Source organism: Copadichromis virginalis, linkage group LG19, assembly GCF_057382275.1.
Source record: "Copadichromis virginalis isolate Kocher_CV1m ecotype Utaka linkage group LG19, C_Virginalis_male_GT1.1, whole genome shotgun sequence".
NCBI lineage: Eukaryota > Metazoa > Chordata > Actinopteri > Cichliformes > Cichlidae > Copadichromis > Copadichromis virginalis.
In genome coordinates this window covers 27,758,083-27,781,040 of record NC_140636.1, presented here as the reverse complement: position 1 = coordinate 27,781,040, position 22,958 = coordinate 27,758,083, and the positions used below count along the sequence as shown (strand labels likewise).

The following is a 22,958-nucleotide window of genomic DNA, read 5'->3' as shown; positions in this document are numbered from 1 at the left end:
TATTTATATTTGTCTCTGTATTTATATATGTGTGTGTGTATGTGTGTGTATATATATATATATATATATATATATATATATATATATATATATATATATATATATAATATTCTGTAACTGTAACTTCTGTCGGTGCTGTGCTTTTTGGAAATCGAATTTCCCAGAGGAACCCACCCGAGGGATTAATAAAGTTCTATCTTATCTTATCTTATCTTATCTTATCTTATCTTATCATTCATTCCTGTGGTATTAATTTTATTATTTTCTGTAATGAACCCTCCACGGCGATGGGGGCGCTGTCACTCATTGTCATTCAGTTAAACCGCCTCTATGACTGTTGTTAGCTAAAGAGGAGGCAGCTTCCTATACCGCATGGATGGGTAACAGTGCAGTAGCAGTCTCAGGTCAGTGTGTTTGTAGATCTGTGACGTTTTCCAGGACAGGCAATAAACCAGAAGTGCAGGTTGTGTCTCGTCCTCTGCATCCCAGCAGCGAAAATAATTTATGAGGACTGGGTCGAGCCATTGGACTGGGTGTGTTTCATGTGAGATATGAAAATGTTATAGTTTTAGTGCAAGAAGAAGCTAACTGTTAGGCTGTAGACGAATAAAACGGATGTCGTGTCAGCCCTGTGGTGCCTGTGTGGTGTTGACAAGTCTGAAGTTCAGTGCAGGTAGAGTTCATGTGGCTAATGCTGCTAGCTTTTTAACTGTGTGGTGCTAAGCTGCAGTAATGGACGTACTGTAACCAGCTATTGTATTTATAGTGTAAATAAAACTTGGTATTTCCACTTTTTTATTTGCTTTATTAATTAATAGATGGGAAATTACTTAGCTTTACATTATTGCAAAAATAACTAAAGCTGCAATTTTGTCTATTATTTAATGACTGGGCACTTCTGGGAAGATCAACAGACGTACTCACATCTCTTATATCATTCAATTTCTAGGCTGGGTAAACACTCTCCGGCTGAGCTTTACTGGCTCCCCATCCAACCACAGTCACTCACTGGTGTCTCAACAATGAACTATGGAAAGCCTCAAGCACTAACTGAAGAATGGCAAGATTTAAGCGCAAGCCTTGCATCACATTAATTGCTCTGGTGTTGCTTATACTCGCCATAACTGTGTTCTTAAGTGAGCTAATATCACGGGACTCTCCATTCAGCAGCCCAGCCGATATAAAGGGGTTTCCCAAACCAGAGAGCCAGGAAAACCGCAACAAAAAACCAGAGGAGATCAAAATGAGCAGCGCAGCTCAGTCAGACAAGGATGCAGAACTGGAAGCGACACTGAGGAAGTTCCCTCCTCCAAATTACTACCTCCATGCCTTCTACTACACGTGGTATGGAAACCCAAAGATTGATGGAAAATACATACACTGGGACCATCCACAGCTGCCACACTGGGACGTTAAGGTAGCTCAGGGATATCCACAAGGGAGACACAGCCCACCTGATGACATTGGAGCCAACTTTTACCCTGCTTTAGGGGTTTACAGTTCTAGAGACCCCTCTGTTATAGAGGCTCATATGCAGCAGCTGCGTACAGCAGCCATCGGTAAGACATCAAGTCACTTTTAATTATATACCACATTTAAAACAACAGGAGCTGAGCCAGAGTGCTTTCCAGGCAGGCAATGCAATGATGGCAAAATATGAATAAAAAGAAGTCATAAATAAAGTATAACAATAGAAATAACACTAGAAATAAAAGACCAGTAAGAAAAATTTAAACGCGTACTTGACTAAAAGCTAGTGAAAATATATACAGTGCTGTATAAAAAATATTGCTCCCTTCCTGATGTCTTAATTTTTTTCACACTGTACACATTTCTTAGAAAACATCTTGATCCCCAAAACCTTCAGGAAAATATTCTGTGGACTGAACTTTTTGGAAGGTTTGAGTCCAGTTACATCTGGCATGAAACTAACACATTATTTTATTTTAAAAAAATCATGCCAACAGTCAAACACGGCGGTGGTAGTGTGGTGGTCTCGGGCGGCTGGATGACTTGCTGTAATTGTCGAAACCATGAACTCTGCTCTCTACTAGAAAATCCTAAAGCAAAATGCCCGGCCATCCTTTTTTTCCCTGAGGCTCAAAGAACCTTGGGTTTTGCAGCTGGAAAATAATCTTAAACACATCAGCAAGTCCACCTCTGAATGAAACAAAAACAAAATGAAGGTTTTGAAGTGGTCTAGTCAAATCCTTAAACAGGCCGTCCATGCGGGAAAACCCTCTAATGTGTCTGAATTTTTTTTTTTAAATGCAAAGAAGAGAGGGCCAAATTCCTCCACAGGGATGTGAAAGACTCATTCCTAGTTATTGCAAAAGCTTGATTGCAGTTATTGCTGCCAAGGTTGGCACAACCAGTTATTAGAATTAGGAGATAATAACATTTTTCACACAGGGCCAGTTAGGTTTGGATAGCTTTTTTTATTATTATTTCACCCTTTTAATAAATGAAATCATTTTTTTAAAAACTGATTTTTGCATTTATCCTGGTGTGGAAATGTATTTGAAGTCTGAAGCATATAAGGGAGCCAATACTTTTTCACCACACTGTATGTCTTTAGAAGTGGTTTATTGTCAGTTAGACATGTGCTTATGTGGGTTCACGGAAAATTCCAGCTGTTGTTGCCCTGGTGGCAGTAACAGCTGGAAAAGCCTGTTCGCCTTTGGCTTTTAGGCGAAAAGGTGGCGCTGAGATAAGCTGATGGAGGATGACCTCAGAGACCAGGAGGCCAAATAAATCAATGCAGTTAAGCTCAAACAGGAATGACATGTTGCCTATTCTTTGGATCATTCTGAATCTATGTAGTGAGCTGCAGACATTTATAGGTTAGTGTTTAGTTTTTCACACAAAATAAACATATTGTTCCCAACTATCAAACAAAAACTCTTCTAATTGAATTGTGTCGGCAGCTATGATAATAGTGACACACTGATACAAGGAAAGCCTAATAATATTGCTCCAGGCACACATTTAATACAGATTTATTACACATTTACATTAAATGAATCCAGTTATCTTTATGAATGTCCATCTGGGTGTTTTTCTTTTAGATTTCATATTGATACTGTAACTGTTTATTTTAAGGTGTCATTGCTGTTTCCTGGTATCCTCCCAATATGAAGGATGACAACGGGGACTCAACAGACGACATTGTGCCTTTGCTGTTTGAGGTGGCTCATAAATACCACATTAAGGTGTGTGTGTAGAGATTGCAGCAGTTGCTTGAATGAAACGTCATTATATTCCTAATGAAAGGATTTGTGATTGTGATCCCCGGTGTGTGTGTGTGTGTGTGTGTGTGTGTGTGTGTGTGTGTGTGTGTGTGTGTTATAGGTAGCTTTTCACATTGAGCCATACAAAGGAAGGGATGAAGTCAACATGTTTACTAATGTTAAATACATCATTGAGAAGTGAGTAGTGATTTCGTCCACAGAGTCATTCAGATGTCATCATTAATGTTATCTGCATATTTAGATTCATCTTTCTATTCCTTTGACATCTGGTTGTTTTTCCCATCCCATCCTCCACAGATACGGAGAGCACCCGGCTTTTTTCAAGTACTTGACAAACACTGGCAAACTTCTTCCGCTCTTCTATGTGTATGACTCATATCTGTTGAACTCGGAGCAGTGGGCCAAGCTGCTAAAGCACACGGAGACCAACAGCATCAGGGATACCCCGTATGACGCCATCTTCATCGCGCTGCTGGTGGAGGAGAAAGACAAGAGAGATATCCTGACAGCAGGGTTCGACGGCGTTTACACCTACTTTGCCACTAATGGTTTTTCCTACGGTTCCACACAGCGTAACTGGGCCTCTATAAAAGCTTTCTGTGAAGATAACAACCTGATGTTCATTCCAAGTGTAGGCCCGGGATATATCGACACGAGCATTCGACCCTGGAATTTCCAAAACACTCGAAACCGCATCAATGGCAAATACTACGAAACCTCGCTGAGTGCAGCACTGGAAGCCAGGCCTGATTTTATCTCTATCACATCCTTTAACGAGTGGCACGAGGGGACTCAGATTGAAATGGCAATTCCAAAAACAAGCCAGACGGTGTATCTGGACTATCTGCCCAACAAACCATCAATCTACCTGGAAATAACTCGCAAATGGGCGGCGATATTTGGTGGTGAGAGACGAAAGTGGCAGGAATGAAAATGACTAAAAGCCATAGCAGATGTTTATTCATGGGGGTATAAACAAAATGAAAGCTAAATGGAGTTCTGCTTGCTGAACGCAGAGCAAAATGCAAATGAAGACCAACTTTATGAGAAAAGCCAAATGATTTGCAAAGCCGTAGGCAAGTGAACCACTTAATTATCCTAATTTTGGCTGCGCTGATGTATGTCGTTTTGTTGCACTTGAACGAATTATTGTGAATTTAACTGATGTCTTATTAACGCTTGTTTGCACACCCTTGTGCATTTTTGCTATTCCTGGATTTTCACCAGCCGAAACAGCATAGGCATGTTTTGCAGTTCTGTGATCTGTGACTATATTAGACCCGAATAGAAATAAAGTGCACTCTGGAACGAGGCAGAGACACGAGTAAACAAAGCAGTCTGGTGGAATAAAGCTGTTGCCTCATTCTGCTTTCAACTCGGCTTCAGCCCAAAATACAGTACAAGAAAATAAAAAAACCCTGCAACATAGATTTTGACATTTCAAAGACATGTCAGTTTAAAATCTGAGATGAGTCATAATGATGCAAACAGCGGCGGGATGGAAGGATAGCAGTTCAGTTGTTGAAACAGATTTGTAGCTGAGGGAATGGAGGGCAAAATCAAGATAGGTTTTTATCTGTGCAGTAGATTGCCTTCTTATTTATGAGCTGTTGCCATGGTACAGTACAAGTCTAACAGATACTTCTCTTACTAGACGTGCTATCAGTGCATACAGCTGCGTGGCCACAGCTGTTTGGCTGCATCTGCACAAATCACGCATTATGTTAAAACTGCCCCCGCAGCAAAGCCATCTCTCCACTGAAAACATACAGTGGTCTTTTTATTCTTGCCTCTTAATTTTCAGCCCAGTCCTTCTTCCAGATCACTTGAACTTGTGAGAATTTTTGTTGGTGGTGTTTCGGCTTCCGCAGCCATGCAGCATGTTTACCCACAGGTTTATAAGCAAGCATGGCTGTGAAAGCCATTCAGCTTCAGCTTGGATTCCTGGAGCAGTTCACAGCAAGTTTTAAGGACTGCTATAGATCACTGTCTAATTGTACAACCCAGCATCTTCTCAGTTGTACGTCCTTGGCTGGCTGCGGAACATTTGCATCCAGAATTTGCTGACTTTTATTGGAATTTATTTTTGCCTCGATCCAGGCAATTTTCCCGACGCTCCCAAATCAGAATATTACTGCAACAGCTTTCATGCTTAAAAGTTGGCAAGTTATGTGTGTGTGTGTTTGCTTTATTTTTCAATTAAATGCTTTTTACTAGTTTTTCTTAAACGGTACCTTTGGTGATTGTGGCCAAAAAAGCCAAATGAGCTTCACCTGCACACAGCACTTGTTTTCCAATTGGCTCTGGCTCATCCAGGTGTTGCTTTGCCTACTGAAGTCAAACTCAAAGATCTCGTCTTCATGTCCTCTTGCCTTGCTGTTGTGCAAGGCTGCCTTTAATCCGACGCTGTGTAAGAAAAGTTTTTTGGAGTTTGACCCATGCAAAATCGTGTTGATGCACTTCTGAAATTTAGTCGTTAATTTTGAAATGAACCCTGTGATGATGACTCCAGCTGTTTTGAATTACAACATTAAACCACTAGAGCAACCCCGTAAATGATTAATTGACTGGCTAAAAGAAATCACAAGGTTTAATGGGGCAAACTGCATCTGTGAGCCTCTGTATAGATAATTGAACCTACTTTTTTTGTAAGTTGTTTTTGCATGTGATTTAAGAATGCGAAAAATATTAAATAAACTCGCTGAAAATTAACAGAATTGTGTTTTTGGGCCTCTGAAGGTGGCTGTGGTGCATTATCCTCGCTAACTGGCAATCAGACTTCAGCTTTTACATCACTGAAAGATTAATTTGTACAGACCAATTGAGGTGAATCCTTCAGAGATGACTGACCTGTTTATTCAAATGAGAACCTTAAACAAACGATTAAAGTGTAATATGGTACTAAAGCGGAATCGCAGCATCCCACTCAAACTAGCGCTCCGCCACAGCCTGCAGCTGCATCCACGGTAAACAGAGCAAGGTAGCGCATGGGCAGCCAGCAGGGAATTATTCCACATCGCATCACATCCCTGAGCATACATGGCGCCCTCGCACACCGAGATATGAATTTAGTGTGCAAGCGAACGAGGTAGTCGCGATTTCCCCCTCTTTCTTTCTTTCTTCCCCCCTTTTTTTCACTTGCAGCCATCATTCTCTGCGTCGGTGTGCAGTAGCGGAGAAGATTCAGCGCACATTACTACAGTAGGTATCATCATTTTTTCGGGATCAAGACGATGGATGCGGGCTCTATTGCTGCAAACACGGCGTGCGGGCTCGATTTTTTATTCCAAACGCATCCACATCTTCCGTATGTTCCTATGTGTCTTTGAAAGTGAGGAGGAGGAAATGAGAAGAAAGCTTTATTTTGACTCACGCCTGTCGCGATGGTGAGTAAAATGCTTGGCTGAGTCTTTCTCCCCCCCATTCTTGCATCCTATGTCTGATCTTCTACCTGATTTTAAAGGCAAATCATCTGTAGCTAATTGCAAACGCCAAAAAGAAAATGCGCAAAACAAATGTGACAAATATAGACCGCTTCTCGTTTTCCCCGGGGTGTTTGATTGTACACTGCATTTTTAAATGTTTAATGCACTAGACAGTTCACACACTGCAGGGGACATGGATGTTTTTCTCCCGTGAATGTGACTTGTATTTCAAACCTTGCCCTCATAGCTGCAAATATTATGCCCACGGCGCGCTATTATCTAGGTTCTGTTAGTCAGCACTGGAAAATATTCCAGTGTATCTTTATTATTCCCATCAACTTCAATGCAGTGTCACGCCAAAAGACAACCATTTTAAAGAGTGGCTCCACTACAGCGTCACGTTTTGAAATGACCTTCAGTGCTCGGTGGCTGGAAATTAATTCTCACCTGAGATGGAGTGTCCGTTTTCAGCCAGTGCGGAGCTCCTTCCAGAAATTATGAGTTGCAATCTAAAGACAACAATTTTGGTGTACATGTGCAGCTTTAGCCTTTGCATACCCGTTACAAAACGCTGTTTGGGATTTGAGATTTCTGTGACTGATATTGCCACAGAAAATGTGTGACTGCGTTTTTTTCCTCCCCTTACTGCTCTCCAGCCACTTCAAACGTGGCCTCGCTGCAGACTACTCACCCATGCGGTGCTCTTTCTGTGTCCCAAATACATCACAATGCATTTAACAAAATCACAGCTATGCTTTTTTTAAAATGTGAATGAGCTGCAGGAGTCTCCCCTTAGTCTCATTTTGGTGGTTTAGAGATAGAAAGACATATCTAAATAAATAAATAAAACATTGTGCACCTTCTTTAAATAATCACATTGGAGACACTGGAACTTCAAAGGCCTGACCTGATCACTGCAATACAGGTCAACCTCCATCCTATGGGGTGTTTTATATAATTGACACCAGCACATCATGGCATGCATGGGATGCATCCTGTTAACCACAGAGCTTATCACTGCAGCTCACAGGAGGCACGGTTGAGTGCTGTAAGAGGATTGTCCCTACATGAAAATGTATTGATACCATAAGCCTTTAAAATGAGTGGCACTCATTTGGCTCTTATCTCAATCCATCTCTGACTTGTGTGTCCGCTTGGTGCATATCTGTGTAACAAAGTCAAAGATTTGGATGAAGCATGGATGCATGTTACCCTTTCCTTTGATTTTACTGATTCAGATATGCTTCAGGGATGCATGGAAGAAAAATCGTCTCTCAAGCTTTGATTCTGCACTTGGCATGTCAGGCTTGTGTGGCCTCTGTGCCAAATGCAGGTGTGCTGAGCCCCAGAGAGCTCTTCTATTCTTCTCAGCCTTAAGATGGCAGCATTCTCTTACAACACACAGTGGATACCCAAAATAACAACCTACATCCATGCCTAACTGGAAACTTTTAAAAGATATCTAGGACTATCTAGGACTACCTGACTATTTGTGTGAGAAGTTTTGTTTTGCCTTATACACTTGTTTGTAGAGATTAAGCTCATCTCTGCATGCATGCTGGAAATACAAGCTTTCTCTGTGGCGCTATGAAGTAGCTCAGTGGGCACAGAACATAGGGAAACCCACAAAGTAATGGAGTTTGAAAGAACCACAATTGAATTAAGAACTGTACAATGCCTAGCTCAGTCATGGTGAGTGTGTGGATGCAGGTATTTGACAGTTAGCCAAGCGATGACAGATATGCTTCTTTTTTACAAAAAGCCATTTCTCTGGCACTTGTCATGTTAAAGATTATAGACTGACAAATACTATAGGCCTATTAAAAAGTTTTATATCAACTCTGCTAGTACTGTCAGCTACTCTTTCTACAGTCTTGATACTTCTAGGAGCATTTTTAAGAGAACAGAACAGACCAAGACAGAGGAGGAATAACTAGAAAGCAAACAGTGACATGCTAGGTAGCTTAACTGGACAGTCATATCCCAAACCTCCATATGGTTCCACATGTGAAAAAAGCTATTTTCAAACCGGAAGTGCAACATGGCGAAAAGTCAAGGACATTCAGTGACTATGGGTGAAATTATCACTGCATGAAGTTAGTGGAGCCTGGAGTAAACATTTTTCAAATCCCAGGCAACTGACTGAAGTGACTACTAATGAGAATGCAGGATATCACTAATTAACATATGATCTGGTGGTAAATATGGCAACCAGAATTTGAAACATCCGCAAGCCACCAGCTGCCAGCTTTAAAGCGACACGCAACAGGAGAATCAGTTCCAGTGTGTACACAGCTTAAGGATGACAAAGTTTCTATGCTGGACACAGACAATAGTAAGATATCCAGAACAAAAGAGCATAACAGCCAAAACCAAAAAAATAAACTTTCATAGGAGCCAACTAACAGGAAAGTCCAAAATAAATTCATATCACTACTAACTAGGAAAAAAGCCACTAAACTAATTTGTTATGCCAAGACTGATTATAGCATACCTGTGGTCAAGTATGGAGAGAGTAGGCAAAATGGGAGGGGTCATCAAAGTGCTTGCTTTTTGTCTCTTTTTCTGGCTTAATAGATTCTCTCTCATTTTCTCTTTTTGCTTGTATAAAGGAGGCATCATTAAGAAGACCAGTAAATTCAAGATCAAACACACTTCATTCAGTCATTAAGGATCGTTATTATTCAGCCTAAGAGCAAAGAAGCATCTTCTAGCTCCATCCTGCAATTTGTTTTCCTATGAGCACCGAATCACAGAGGAGGTTAACCCAAGCTTCGATCCGATGTAGGAGCTGTTCCCTCAAATTCCCACAACCTCTACTCTTGCTTGGATTTCAGCATTCAGTAAAATCCGCCAGGTTTGTATTGCAATATGTTGTAGGAGGCATCACAGTTTTATTTAGCAGTTTTATTTGAGCACCGATGCAAACTATTGCCTTACACACCACACAGTATATATTCATACCACTAAGTATTTAAAGGCACAGATTCTGTTCAGAGTCAATGATCCAGTAGACATTATTACATGTTGGTAGTATGTAAAGCCCGATAAGATGATCAGTCCTGATGTTGTGTCCTGCTGACTGTGTGGTATTTTTCTCTTTGGTTTGCCCTTTTTAGGACAGAGTATGCCATCTGCACCTTTTCACAGAATTCTGCGACCCCTTCTGCTTGGTACTTTTATACTGGGATGCTTTGTGACTCTGTTTTTGATGTATTTTAAACCATCTACAAGCTGGTTATCAGGTCCTGTAGAGTCAACAGTATCCACAGACCGGGTCAAGAACCTCTTCTCCACCAAGAGCGATAAAAACGTGACCACTCTGCTGATCTGGCTCTGGCCCTTCGGACAAACGTACGACCTGAGCGTCTGCAGCTCTCTCTTTAACATTGATGGCTGCTTCATCACAGCAGACAGGAACTTCTACAATAAGTCTGATGGAGTCGTCATCCATCACCGGGACATCAGCACTGACCTGTCCAATCTGCCGCCGCTGCAGCGACCGTCGTTCCAGAAGTGGATATGGATGAACTTTGAGTCGCCATCCCATTCGTCCCAGCTGCCTGGGATAGAGAACCTGTTTAATCTGACTCTCAATTACCGTCAGGATGCTGACATTGAAGTGCCTTATGGGTCCATCGTAGCAGCAGAAGGGGAAGAGGATTTTGTACCACCCAGCAAAAACAAGCTGATTTGCTGGATTGTAAGCAACTGGAACCAGGATCACGTGCGGGTGAAATATTATAATGAACTCTACAAACACATTGAGGTTCATGCATATGGACAGGCCTTTGGGGAGTACATCTCTGACCAAGACTACTTTCCCACCATCGCCAGCTGCAAATTCTATCTGGCGTTTGAGAACTCCATCCACAAAGATTACATTACTGAGAAACTGTACAACCCACTCTCAGTGGGGACAGTGCCAGTGGTTCTCGGCCCACCCAGGCAGAATTACGAGAACTTTATCCAGGGAGACTCCTTCATTCATGTTGACGACTTCAGCTCGCCCAAGGAATTGGCTGATTACCTGCTGCTCCTGGACAAAAATGAGGAAATGTACCTCAGGTACTTTGAGTGGCGGCGACACTTTAAAGTAAAGAAGGCCTATTTTTGGGCAGAGCACACATGCCTGGCTTGTGATTACTTGCGAAGGCACAAGGAATACAAGGCATTCAATAGCCTTGATAAGTGGTACTGGGGCGGTTAGAGATTTGAAGGGCTGTGTGTGAGGGGCTAAGCAGCCAAGAACACAGGTAAAAAAATTTCTTCAAAAAGGGTTTTCTTTATTTTAACCCTCAAAAAGTTCAAAAAAGACTAAATTCAAAAACATAAGTAGCAAGCCCATAAAAGAGGTCAACTAAATGTAACTCTACAAAAAGTAATTTTCAGAAGCTTAAACAAACAAAGTGGACATAACTTAACTCACAAACCACCCTAATTACAAAGACACAAGAGAGTAGCTTTTATAGTGGTTTGGCCGTTTACACACAATAGGGGGAAAACAAAAACACACTCTAATATTAACTAAGCACAGAATAACCTAAGTAAACCTAAAACATCCCTGTTCCTGATGAGCACATGGTTGGTCCTTCTGAGCAGGCCTATTGTTCTCAGAGTCCTCAGCCATGCCTTTTGCCCCCACAACCAGTTGGCCAACAATAAAAATTTAGAAGAAGAAGGTCCCTTTTTCCCAGACAGGAAACAGCCACCGCCCAAACCCAGGTAACTCAAAAAAAAAAAAAAAACATAATTAATATAACAGAAAACATTTTTAGAAAAACCACACAACGCTATTATGTGCGCGCCTCATAATATCAGTGTTAGGTTTAACCAAATGATTAATGAATTATATTAATGAAGAAAACTGCAAAACAAACTAATAAAGTGAACAAATGGACTGATTTACCCATGTGTGGCTGATGCCATCACACTGTGTGATTTTTGTTATGTTGTTGAAGGCAGTACTGTAAAATTTTTGTCCTTCAGTTAACACAAAGGTTCGTTGCTGTTCTGTCGTGAGCAGCTGAATGGTGTCTTTCTATTGGTTCAGAGGCCCAGTGACACATCTAGCTTGTTCTTTTTTTGTCCTTTGAATTTTAGTTAAGCCTTACTTTGCCTTTTGAGTTTTTAATTTATAATTTTTAATTTATTTTTTATGATTTACAAGTGCACCGTTTTTTTTAAAATTATTTCTGACCATGTTTTACTTAACATAACCTCATCTGCTGCTATTTTTTTAAATGATTTTGTCCTATTTTTTAGTGTGATTGCATGATTGTATAAATGTTCTGATAACATTCATGATGCAAGTTTTTGTTTTTTATTATCCCCTGCTTATGAAGTGGCACAAGCTGACATTGGGGAAAGTGTTAGCTGGAGAAGAGGGGCTGACATAAAAGTGAAAATATTTATGTAATATTTATTCAAATGAGGCATTATATGATAAAAAACAATCTCATCTGTGCTAGTGATGAATTCACCTATGCATTGTTTACTAAACTCCAATGTGAAAATGGTTCAATAGGGTCATGTACATATTGTGTATTTTTGGAATTATGTAGCTGTAATTTTTTCCCCATATTTTTATAAGTTTGCATTTGAACTGCTAATCAAACTGTTATTTTCACATACTTACACTAAGGCAGATGGTCAATGTATTTGTAGATTGGATTTGGCGATCTTTACCTTGGTATCCGACAGAAGATGTCACTGTTATGTGAGAGGGAGGTTGCTAATTAATATTGCTGTGAATTGTTCATTGTCTTTTGTAATTTTGTCACGGTGTTTTGGATTCCATGTGGATGATGATGATAGAACAGCACAGAGCCATTGTACTGCAATATGAAACTCCCACACACACCTCCTCACATTGCATCTTAATTTGGAAAGTCTGTCATTTTTGACTGACTGCATTAAGCAGAAAGAGCACAAAATGAGCACGTAGTACAAGCATTTGCTTAAGCTCTTCACTTAGGTGCTGTACTCTCATCACACATTATAACTTAAGATGTGAAAGATGTGATCTTTATGGCTGCTGCAAGGTTACCCGTATTTTTGTATGAATCATCATACCTCAGTGTTGTCTGGGAGCGAGTGTTTCCATGTGATTCTGATTGTTTTAGCACTGCACCACACCCTTGAGACCACACTACAAAAAGACAGCTCGGTATCTGCATATATCGCAGATATTGCATCACATTCAGATGTTGTTGGAACGGCTAATTCATTGAACAATGCATTGCAACAGCACTCAGCAGCTATTAACAGAGATTTATGTTTTTTACAGAAAGTACTGTACAAATTCTTGTCAACATTTTATGCAAGATGAGCTTCTGTGTCAAAGTATAAAAACAGTGAGGTTAACATTTCTTCAATTTCAAAGGGACCATTGATGTAAAATAGGATGAAACCAATTATTTTTCTTATGGAGTACGGTTCCAAATGCCATAGTGGACTCTGTACATAAACACTGTAGTGAACTGAAGCAGGAATTGGATCAAACCAGCCCAAAACACAGATCATTCCTTTATGTCTAGCAGACAGTGGGAACTCCAGCAGCATTGTATATATTTTTCATGGTAAATCTCTTTATATCATGCAGTTGTTGTCTGGAAGTGACTGTGACTGCGCTGTACATTTGTAAGTAATGCCCGGTGCTTTGAGTGGCTGTGAATTAAGTTAAAGGGAGAGACACTTGAAAAAGAATTAAGAGCATCTGAAATGATGCTTTTAACGGTTTTGAGGTGGACATTTTCATCAAGGCAGGCACTTTTACATTTGAGGAGTGATTTTTTTTTCTTCTTTGTTTATATTTGGTGGCAATCCTGTTGGCATGACCTAATTGAAAAAGTTGTGCCAAAATGCAGCAGAAATACAGCACTTTTATTCATTTCGAGTAGTGTGACTCACTGTGCCAGTTGTCGTCTTAGATGAAGCTATTGTGAGTTTATAAACTGTCCTCCAAGACCTTGGCACGTCCCACAGGATAACTATGAAGCTGCCAGTCATGGTTTCATATTGTACAGTCCAATCTCATGTATGAAAACAAAGCTTTCTTGTCCAATGTGGTTGGTGACTTTAAGAAAAAAAGTTTTTTTCATTTTATCTTTTTGGGCCGCATAAGTCTTCTTTATCTTCTCTCTCTTTTTTTTGCACAAAAACAAAGAAAAGGAGCTGTGGCTTCTCTGTTGTCCAGTTTGAATCTGTGAGAGGTTCACTGATGCACCCAGAAGTGATTCTCTGGATGCTATATGACTGGGTATCCCAAAAAAAATTGATTTTAATGCCAGTTCACTGAAATAATCTGTTAGTCAATCAATACTTTTTTTTTGCCAAATCATTGTATTTTGCCAAATGTTGTGTTTTACTGTATATGTCTGATAGTGTCAAAATGAAAATAAAGATATGGACAAATGAGCAAACATTTGTAAAGTGTACTGTAGTATTTCTTTATTTTTGTTTTTTAAAGAGATGCCTGATGTGTATTACATGACATAGGCTGGATTATGCTGAAACTGTCTGGAAAAAACATGTATGATGCTTGCTTTTAAACATTTTAAACAAGTTTATATATAAGTGGATTTATATATAAACTTGGCTAGCCAACATAGCTTAGCATAATGGCTGAAAACAGGACAACTCTGAGCTGAGCTGTACAAAAAGCAGAACAGCCATTTTAAAATGGCTGTTTAATAACCATACATTGGTTTCCCCTGTAACTATGCTATGCTATGCTAAGCTGAGCTAAGCTAAGCTAAGCTAAGCCAAGCTAAGCTAAGCTAAGCTAAGCTAAGCTAAGCTAAACTAAACTAAGCCAAGCTAATGTAAGCTAAACAGCTGCTGACTGTAGGTTCATTTTTTTGGACAGAAATCACATTGGTATCAGTTGCATAATTCTTTAATTGTAGGATAGCAAAAAAAATATTTCCTATTACAGTAAAGGGGCAATAAAGGGGTTCCTTTAGATCAACTTCAATGCAGTGTCAAAGGCAACCATTTTAATGAGTGGCTCTACTATAGCATCACATTTTGAAATGACCTTCAGTAGCTGGAAAGTAATTCTTACCAGAGATGGAGTGAAATGGAAGACTATTCATGCATCGCTCTTTCTGTGTCCAAAATACATCACAATGCATTCAATATTTTAATTCTAAAATGTTAATGAGCTACATGTAGTCACAGTTTGGTGGTTTAGAGATAAAAAGGCAGATCAAAATAAAATGCAAAAAAAGTGCTCCCTCTTATGATAATCACAGTGGAGCCACACATTATAACTTAACAGGCTTGATCTGATCACTGCAGCTAAACCTCCCACATATACATATATTATTTTGTAATCTACTAAAAGTTCCAGTTTTAGCCAAATAATGAAACAGCCAAAATATCAAAAAGGGTCACATTAAACCTTGTAGATTGAAAGACACAGTAGACTTATTAAAAAGTTTTTATCTTACCTCTACTAGTACTGTCAGTTATCCTTTCTGCACACTTGATATTTCTAGGAGCGTATGTCCACACTGGAAGCAATTTACTGCAATGTGGCAACCAGAACCCACAGAAAGTCAAGGATATTCAGTGACTATGAGTGAAATGATCACTGTGTGGGATCCGAGATAAATTTTTTTGACTACCAGTGAGAACACAGGATATCTCTGATTGACATACAAATACAGTTACTTAAAATGGTGAGCTGATCTTGACAACACCATGGTGGATCCTTGGCGGATCCTCGGCTGGTTCTTGACCAATGAGATCCCCTGCCTGTGATATGTATAAAGCCACCACAAGTGTTAATGCCCCTAAACAGCACTGAGGAAAACCAGTGCTAATATCTTATGTATACACCAGTAGAGGTAGTGACAATGGAAGCTCATTCATTTACATCTTTCTACACTGCTTATTAATCCATTCTATGTTAAAGGGTTCTATAATTCAAAACACTGATATAGGCTAATTGGCAGCATACAATTTAGAGGTTGTACACACTGAACAAGCGACATACAGCAGAAGACAAAAAGTGATGTCTAACGAGTTTTTGGAAAGAAAAGCATCTGGACTTCTTTAAGTTGCTTGAAGATGTTTCACCTCTCATCCAAACAGCTTCTTCAGTTCTAAGGTCAAATGGTGGACAGTCCCAGATGTAAGTCCTAGGGGAGTGTCCCCCAAGTCAGTCAAGAACCCCCTGTTGATCCTCTACGTTAATCAGACGAGCCCAGGTGTGAAAACAGGTGTAGGCCACAATCAGCCTATGGCTGTATCCCAATTCAGGGTCTGCAGCCTTAAAGTACTCATTTCAAGGCCGATTATGTCACAGCGGCGCGCCGAAGGCTGTCCCAATTCAAAGCCTGCTCGAAATGCGGCCCTGAAATGTGTCCTACATTTCCCTGAATTTTAAGGCTGTGGCAGTGTAGACTTCGTGGCCCAACATATCCCAGAATGCATAGCGCGGCGGTGGGTGTGGACAATTTTGCTGAAAAAAAACGGCGGATGAGGGGCGGCCGAAGAGTAAACTTTAAGTAAGTACTGAATATTATGTCACTTATTTATGTGCAAATGTTTAATAACGAAGAACATTAAACATTACTGTTGGCCACATGTCGGCAAAGTTATGTGACATTAGTGACGTTTGTACTAACTTGATTTTAAAGCCTTTACTTTAAAATATACGCCGTTCAATAGCTGAGCTTAATCTTACAGAGAATGATCAAAGCTCATGTAGAAACAAACAAACAAATGAACCAAAGATTTTCTCCTTCATTTCTGTCAAACAAAGCTGTATGACACGTTATCAGCTGTTAGTATCATGGTTGCTAGGCAACCTGGGCAGCGCAACGGAGGCTAGACCGTCCCATTTCACAAGCCTCGCACTTCCAGCCTTAGCGGTCTTTGAGTACGCGGCCCTTGAGGATCGTTGAGGCTGCGTACTTTAAGGCTGCAGACCCTGAATTGGGATACAGCCAAGGTTTCGGGTGAACCCGCAGTGAAACCTAGCCCCACCCTATCATGTGATTTCCTGAGGTCAAATGGCCCAGGATGTGAGTGGGCGTTAAGGGGCCTGGGAAAGGATCTCAAAACTGGCCTTAATGCCCACTATTTAACTTCACTGTCACATGTTTCTATACAAAAAGTGTAGTCAAAATTTAAACTTGAATTGTCAGTGACAGGTGTATTTTAGATGTGACGCAAGGGCAAGTGAGAAAAAGAGCACTCAAACTGCGCACCAATAATGTATGTGTTTGTATTCTGTTCTAAATAAATATAAAAGAAATATGTGGGGGGTCTGTTCTAAAATTTTAATAAGATTTCAATTCATACAGCGTCAAAACACAACCCCAAGGTGCCTCAAGGGGCTTTTTATTGTGACGTAAAATATTACAGAGAAAACAAATAAACCGTTCCTCTGAAAATGATCAGTTAGCTGTTTAATAACTATTCTTTCAGGAATGTTAGAGAAAAGGGAAGTTTAAAGAGCAGTCCATGCAGGTGGGTTGTGATGGCTTTTTAAGTAATGGTTTAATTACTGGCACCTTAATGGATGTAGCCTATTATTAGAGATAGGTGACATTTGGGATTAAAGCATTTGTAGTTATTGAAGTTAACTCAGAAGAATTAATCAGAGTGCAAGAGTCCAAAAAATATTAATAGTGTTTAAAGCAGCTGTACGTAATGATGAGTCTGTGAGATGGTTACTAGTAATTTTTCTCTAATGGTTGAATTTTTATTTGTGAATAAATTCATAGAGCTCTGAATTTTTGTCAGTGCTGAAAAGAGAACTAGAGGGGTTTTTTTTCCTTTTTTTAAAAAAAAGGGGCAAAAAGCTCTTTTCCAGGTCTTCTAAACTACTGACATGCCAATTTGACTCCAGCTTATCTACTTTAAGGTGAACCTTTGAGAGTTAAACCAGGGAGTACAGTGACTTTCGAGAGTTTAGGTAGCTGCTCTGCACTGTGTTGGCACATGGCATTGAAGAAGATAAAAGTGGAGGAATTATATCCTTCAACTTAGTCACAGCACTTTCAGAACGACATCTACTAATGAAATTTATTTCTCACCTTAGGGAAATCTATTATTGTAAAATTTAGATGTTAATAAAAATGATCAGATAAAGAGAAGCCAATTCATCTAATAACAGATTAAATGCAGAGTTGAGGCTGTCATTTTCAGCATCTAAATGGATATTAAAATCACACACTATAATTATTTTATCAGAACTAAGCACTAAATCAAATAAAACCTCTAAAGTCTAAAAATAAATCTGGGGTGAGGTGAGGCATTATAGTAGAGAGAACCAGAGCTTTGCACTTGCAACTAAAGGCAATCCTCTCATGTATGGAATCAGAACGATTAAAAGTCCTAGGAGCATCAGTCACAGTCAACATGCTTGCTTTAGAGATTCGATGCAGTTGTCTGCCACTAATATTAGTGTATCACCTCAGTGTGATACATTTTAATACTTATATGCTTTAAAAGGTATACTCCAAACACAACAACATATATTTGCTGCACAAAAAGTGCCCAATCTTTCAGTCACTAAATTAATACCGCAGTAGTTATGGATATATAAATGTGTCTATATATGTATGTACTGTATGTATTATATAAATATCTTTATAAGTGCAAAAACAGCACATTCTGACAGTTTAGACAGTTAACACATTGCATTTTAAAATGCAACAACTGGCTGAGGCCCTTCCCTGCTTTCCTAAGATTGACGATAAATAAATTAATAAATAAACACATTACTCATACAATTCATAAAAAGTATCACAAACAGTAGTTGTCTTGACACTAATTCTGACAGTTCAGAAATCATAAAAAGATCAGAAAAATCATGTATAATTAATCCAGTGGGGAAAAGTTAAAGTGTGATTGCAATTATTTTGAGTTTGAATCAACCATCAGCTATATTATTGAGGAATTATCTGCAGACACTATGCACTAAAGCACATTGTTTCCACATTTCTCTTATTTCATAAACAAAGTCTTGTTTAGCATTAACACATGAAATGAATGAATGAAAAGTAGTGATGTGCGATACCACTGATTTCCTTTCCGATTCGATACCAAATAAAATTCAGGGTGGTATCGACGATACTGATCCGATACCGATACTCTGTACAAAAACTTTTATTTATGGTATCTCAAATTATAGCATCATAATGATTACAGGACATCAGATTACTTGTTCTTATCACTTAATAATGCAGAGTTCATCATGTAGAAATAAAAAACCTGAAGTTGTGCTATTTGAACTGCTTGCCTGCTTGCAGCACTAAAGGACTCCGTGAGAGACGTCTGTCTCGCCCTAGCAGCACCTGTCCCTCTCCTCCTCTTCAGTTCGCCTCAACATACGCTCGTCATATTCTGTGATATGATTTACTCTGAAGTGTTTGACAAGGTCAGTGGTGTTGCGGCAACACCTCACTTTTTTGCCACATGTATCGCAAACCACGTCTCAGCTGTTTGTGGAGGTAAAATACGTCTGCACATGACTCCAATTATGCTCAGCCATTGTTATGAGTGCGCACGCCAAGGGCTGCCACACATTTATACAGCCGTATTTCGCACATGACTATGAAAGGCGGAAGAAGAAGTAGTTCCTTCGAATGTAGACAATCCGAATGTTATAGTTCCTTTCCACTGTGTTCCTGTTAATGATAAACTACAGATTTACCCTAAATTACTAAAATATCGATATTTTAATGTGAGAATCGATTCTAGAACATAAATGACTGGTATTGGAGGAATCGATATTTCAGGATCGATCCACACATCACTAATGAAAAGAATGGGCTAGTTTTGGATTTGCAGTGAAAACAGGGTGGAAGGTCACTACATAAGTCATAAGTCAGGTCAATTATATTTCTACTATTGACAATATTTCACCATAAAATGCTATCAAAACTTTTGGAAGCTAGAGAAATCAAACCTTGTGTGAAGAAAGTGCGCTCACTTAGAGGCAGGCACTCTACAACTAAGTGAAACGGGCGTGTTTATTGTGGAAAGTAGATACATCCCAAGAGAAAAAAAGGAGGAATCCAAGAAACTGGGAAACCAGTTCGATAGCGTATCTGTCAAACAGGGTTGATAGCATACCTGTAGCCAAATAAGGTGAGATTACGCAGTGTGGGAAGAGTCATCAAAGTGCTTTGTGTCCACCAGGTTTGTATTGTGATAGTGCGTAAAAGGCTTCACATTTTTATTTATGATATTCATACCACTAAGTGTTTAAAGCCATCGATTCTGTTCAGAGTCAGAGGTCCAGCAGACATTATTACATGTTGGTAATATGTAATAATGTCTCAAGATCACATATCGGGATCGCGTTACCAATGAAGAAGTATATTGCTGTGCGGGAGTAGAGCCGCTCCATGTCCAAGTCACCAAGCGTCGGTTCAGATTTGCTGGTCACATCCTTCGGCTACCGGACCCGAGACCTGCCCGTGTTGCAGTTCTGTGGAACCCGAAGAATGGAAAGAGACGGCGAGGAAGACCTAAAATAACACGGAGGAGGATTTTCCTTGAAGATTTACGTTCAGTCGAACTGTCATGGGATGAAGCAACAACTGCCGCGATAGACCGAGTTCAATGGCGTTCTCTTGTCGCCCGATGGGAGGATCTAAGTCTAAGTCTAAGTAAGGTAATATGTAAAACCTTAATATGATATGATGGTTAATCTTGATGTTGTGTCCTGCTGTCCATGAGATCATGTTCTTTCTCTTTGGTTTTCTCTTTTTAGGACATAATATGGCATCTACAACTTTTTACAGAATCCTGCAATTCCTTCTGCTTGGTACTTTTATACTGGGATGCTTTGTGACTCTGTTTTTTTGGATGTATGGTAAACCCTCTACAAGCTGGTTATCAGGTCCTGTAGAGTCAACAGTATCCACAGACTGGGTCAAGAACTTCTTCTCCACCAAGAGCGATAAAAACGTGACCACTCTGCTGATCTGGCTCTGGCCCTTCGGACAAACGTACGACCCATGCCTCGGCAGCTCTCTCTTTAACATTGATGGCTTCTTCATCACAGCAGACAGGAAGCACTACATAAAGTCTGATGGGGTCGTCATCCATCACTGTGACATTAGCCCTGACCTGTCCAATCTGCCACCGTTCAAGCGACCGTCGTTCCAGAAGTGGATATGGATGAACTTTGAGTCACCGACACATTCGTCCCAGCTGCCTGGGATAGAGAACCTGTTTAATCTGACTCTCAATCGAGATGCTGACATTGTAGTGCCTTATGGGTCCATCGTAGCAGCAGAAGGGGAAGAGGATTTTGTACCACCCAGCAAAAACAAGCTGATTTGCTGGATTGTAAACAACTGGAACCAGCAACACATTGAGGTTCATGCATATGGACAGGCCTTCGGGAAATACATCTCTGACCAAGACTACTTCCCCACCATCACCAGTTGCAAATTCTATCTGGCGTTTGAGAACTCCATCCACAAAGATTATATTACAGAGAAACTTTACAACCCACTCAATGTGGGGACAGTGCCAGTGGTGTTTGGCCCACCCAGGAAGAACTATGAGAACTATGAGAACCACGAGACTCCTTCATTCATGTTGACGACTTCAGCTCGCCCAAGGAATTGGCTGATTACCTGCTGCTCCTGGACAAAAATGAGGAAATGTACCTCAGGTACTTTGAGTGGCGGCAACACTTTAAAGTAAAGAAGGCCTATTTTTGGGCAGAGCACACATGCCTGGCTTGTGATTACTTGCAAAGGCACAAAGAATACAAGGCATTCAATAGCCTTGATAAGTGGTACTGGGTTAACCAGAGATTTGAAGGTCTACGTGGACCTTGTTATATTGTTGAAGGCAGAGCTAGTGTGTACTAATGATGAATTCACCTATGCATTGTTTACAAAAGTCCAATCTGAAAGGGGTTTAACAGGGTCATGTACTTACTGAGTCTTTTTGAAAATATGTAGTTTTCATTTGCAATGCTAATCAAACTGTTATTTATCTTTACATACTTACACTAATGCGAAATCAGGAGTGACTTCACTCCCAAGTTAGTGTGTACGAAAAACAGCATTTGTTTTTGTCCATAGCAAGGTAGAGTCATTCAGGTATCACAGGCAATATAACATAATAATTGCTTTTTGTGCTTAAAAAAGACATTCATGGCTTATTTAGTAAGTCGCAAATATACAATAGTGGCAGTACAGATTAAAAGTTTAAAATTTTACTACTGTGTACATTTAATGCAGCCATCATGGACCCTTAGTTTCGGTCTACACGGGCTGCTCCAACTATCTGAGAGGGAAATTCCACTTGAGGAGGTGTTCCAGATTCAAATTCCGACTGGGAACTCTAAAATTCGGATTTCCAACCTCTCCAGGCACGCACCATCAGACAGATGGTCATTATGCATTTGTAGATTTGAATTGGAGATCTTTACCCTGGTGGAATCTGACAGAAGGTGTCACTGTTATGTGAGAGGGAGGTTGCTAATTAATATTGCTGTGAATTGTTTATTGTCTCTTGTATTTTTGTCACAGTGTTTTGGATACCATGTGGATGATGATGATAGCACAGCACAGAGCCATTGTACTGCAATATGAAACTCCCACACAAATTTGTCATTTCTGACTGACTGCATTAAGCAGAAAGAGCATTTAATGAGCACATAGTATATCGACTTGATTAGGCTATTTATTTGAGTGATGCACTCTCATCCCACTTTATGACTTCAGATATATAGACTGATATTGTTTCATGGTTTCGGGCAGACTTTGACATATGGGTAAAGTAAGTATTAACTAAGATCTAATGAAATTGGCTCCCATGTGAAGAAAACAGTGAAAGATGTGATCTGTTTTCATGCTTGCTGCAAGGTTATCTATGTTGTTGTATAATCATCATACCACAGTGTTGTTTGGGAGTAAGTGTCTGCATATGGAAAATGTGATTCTCGATTATTTTATTTATTTATTTTTTTTAAAATATAGCGTTACACCTCATCCTTGATGTGTCCACTGATGCAAAATAGAATAAAAACAGTTGTTTTCTTATGGAGTATGGTTCCAAATGTCATAGTGGACCCTGCATTCAAACAATGTAGTGAACTGAAACAGGAATTGGTTTTTTATCTGTTTTTTGGGTGTCTTCTGTCTCCTTCATGTTCTCTCTCTTTGCTTTTTTTTTTTTTTTTTTTTTTTTTTGCACAAAAACAAAGAAAAGGAGCTTTAGCTTGTCTATCATCCTGTTTAAATTTGTTCGTGGATCACTGCTGCACCGGAGAGTAATTCTCTAGATGATA

The 22,958-nt window shown here is 39.8% G+C and overlaps 2 protein-coding genes and 1 pseudogene across 5 annotated transcripts; all 3 read left to right on the top strand.

Moving 5' to 3' along the window:
* Positions 1-353: 353 nt before the first annotated feature.
* manea (mannosidase, endo-alpha) lies at positions 354-5,467 on the top strand. Of its 4 annotated transcripts, none has more exons than XM_085440950.1 (5): positions 354-404; positions 950-1,559; positions 3,103-3,212; positions 3,352-3,428; positions 3,549-5,467. In XM_085440950.1, the coding sequence occupies exons 2-5, from the start codon at positions 1,058-1,060 to the stop codon at positions 4,180-4,182; spliced, it is 1,323 nt and encodes a 440-aa protein (XP_085297076.1). In that variant the 5' UTR covers positions 354-404; positions 950-1,057; the 3' UTR covers positions 4,183-5,467. The 4 variants fall into 4 exon arrangements, with proteins under 4 accessions (XP_085297076.1, XP_085297074.1, XP_085297075.1 ...); XM_085440948.1 differs by lacking the exon at positions 354-404 and adding an exon at positions 422-533; XM_085440949.1 differs by lacking the exon at positions 354-404 and adding an exon at positions 422-544.
* Positions 5,468-6,083: 616 nt separating this feature from the next.
* On the top strand, positions 6,084-14,102 carry LOC146686336 (4-galactosyl-N-acetylglucosaminide 3-alpha-L-fucosyltransferase 9-like). The gene is made up of 3 exons (XM_085440951.1): positions 6,084-6,637; positions 9,289-9,533; positions 9,796-14,102. Exon 3 carries the CDS (start codon positions 9,804-9,806, stop codon positions 10,884-10,886), a length of 1,083 nt encoding a protein of 360 aa, XP_085297077.1. The 5' UTR covers positions 6,084-6,637; positions 9,289-9,533; positions 9,796-9,803; the 3' UTR covers positions 10,887-14,102.
* Positions 14,103-20,425: 6,323 nt separating this feature from the next.
* On the top strand, positions 20,426-21,531 carry LOC146686335 (4-galactosyl-N-acetylglucosaminide 3-alpha-L-fucosyltransferase 9-like; annotated as a pseudogene).
* Positions 21,532-22,958: the final 1,427 nt, after the last annotated feature.

Coding starts and splice junctions, on each gene's coding strand:
- manea (XM_085440950.1), top strand. CDS start 1,058: ATGGCAAGATTTAAGCGCAAGCCTTGCATCACATTAATTGCTCTGGTG. Junction 1,560..3,102: donor GCTGCGTACAGCAGCCATCG/GTAAGACATCAA, acceptor GTTTATTTTAAG/GTGTCATTGCTGTTTCCTGG. Junction 3,213..3,351: donor CTCATAAATACCACATTAAG/GTGTGTGTGTAG, acceptor TGTGTGTTATAG/GTAGCTTTTCACATTGAGCC.
- LOC146686336 (XM_085440951.1), top strand. CDS start 9,804: ATGCCATCTGCACCTTTTCACAGAATTCTGCGACCCCTTCTGCTTGGT.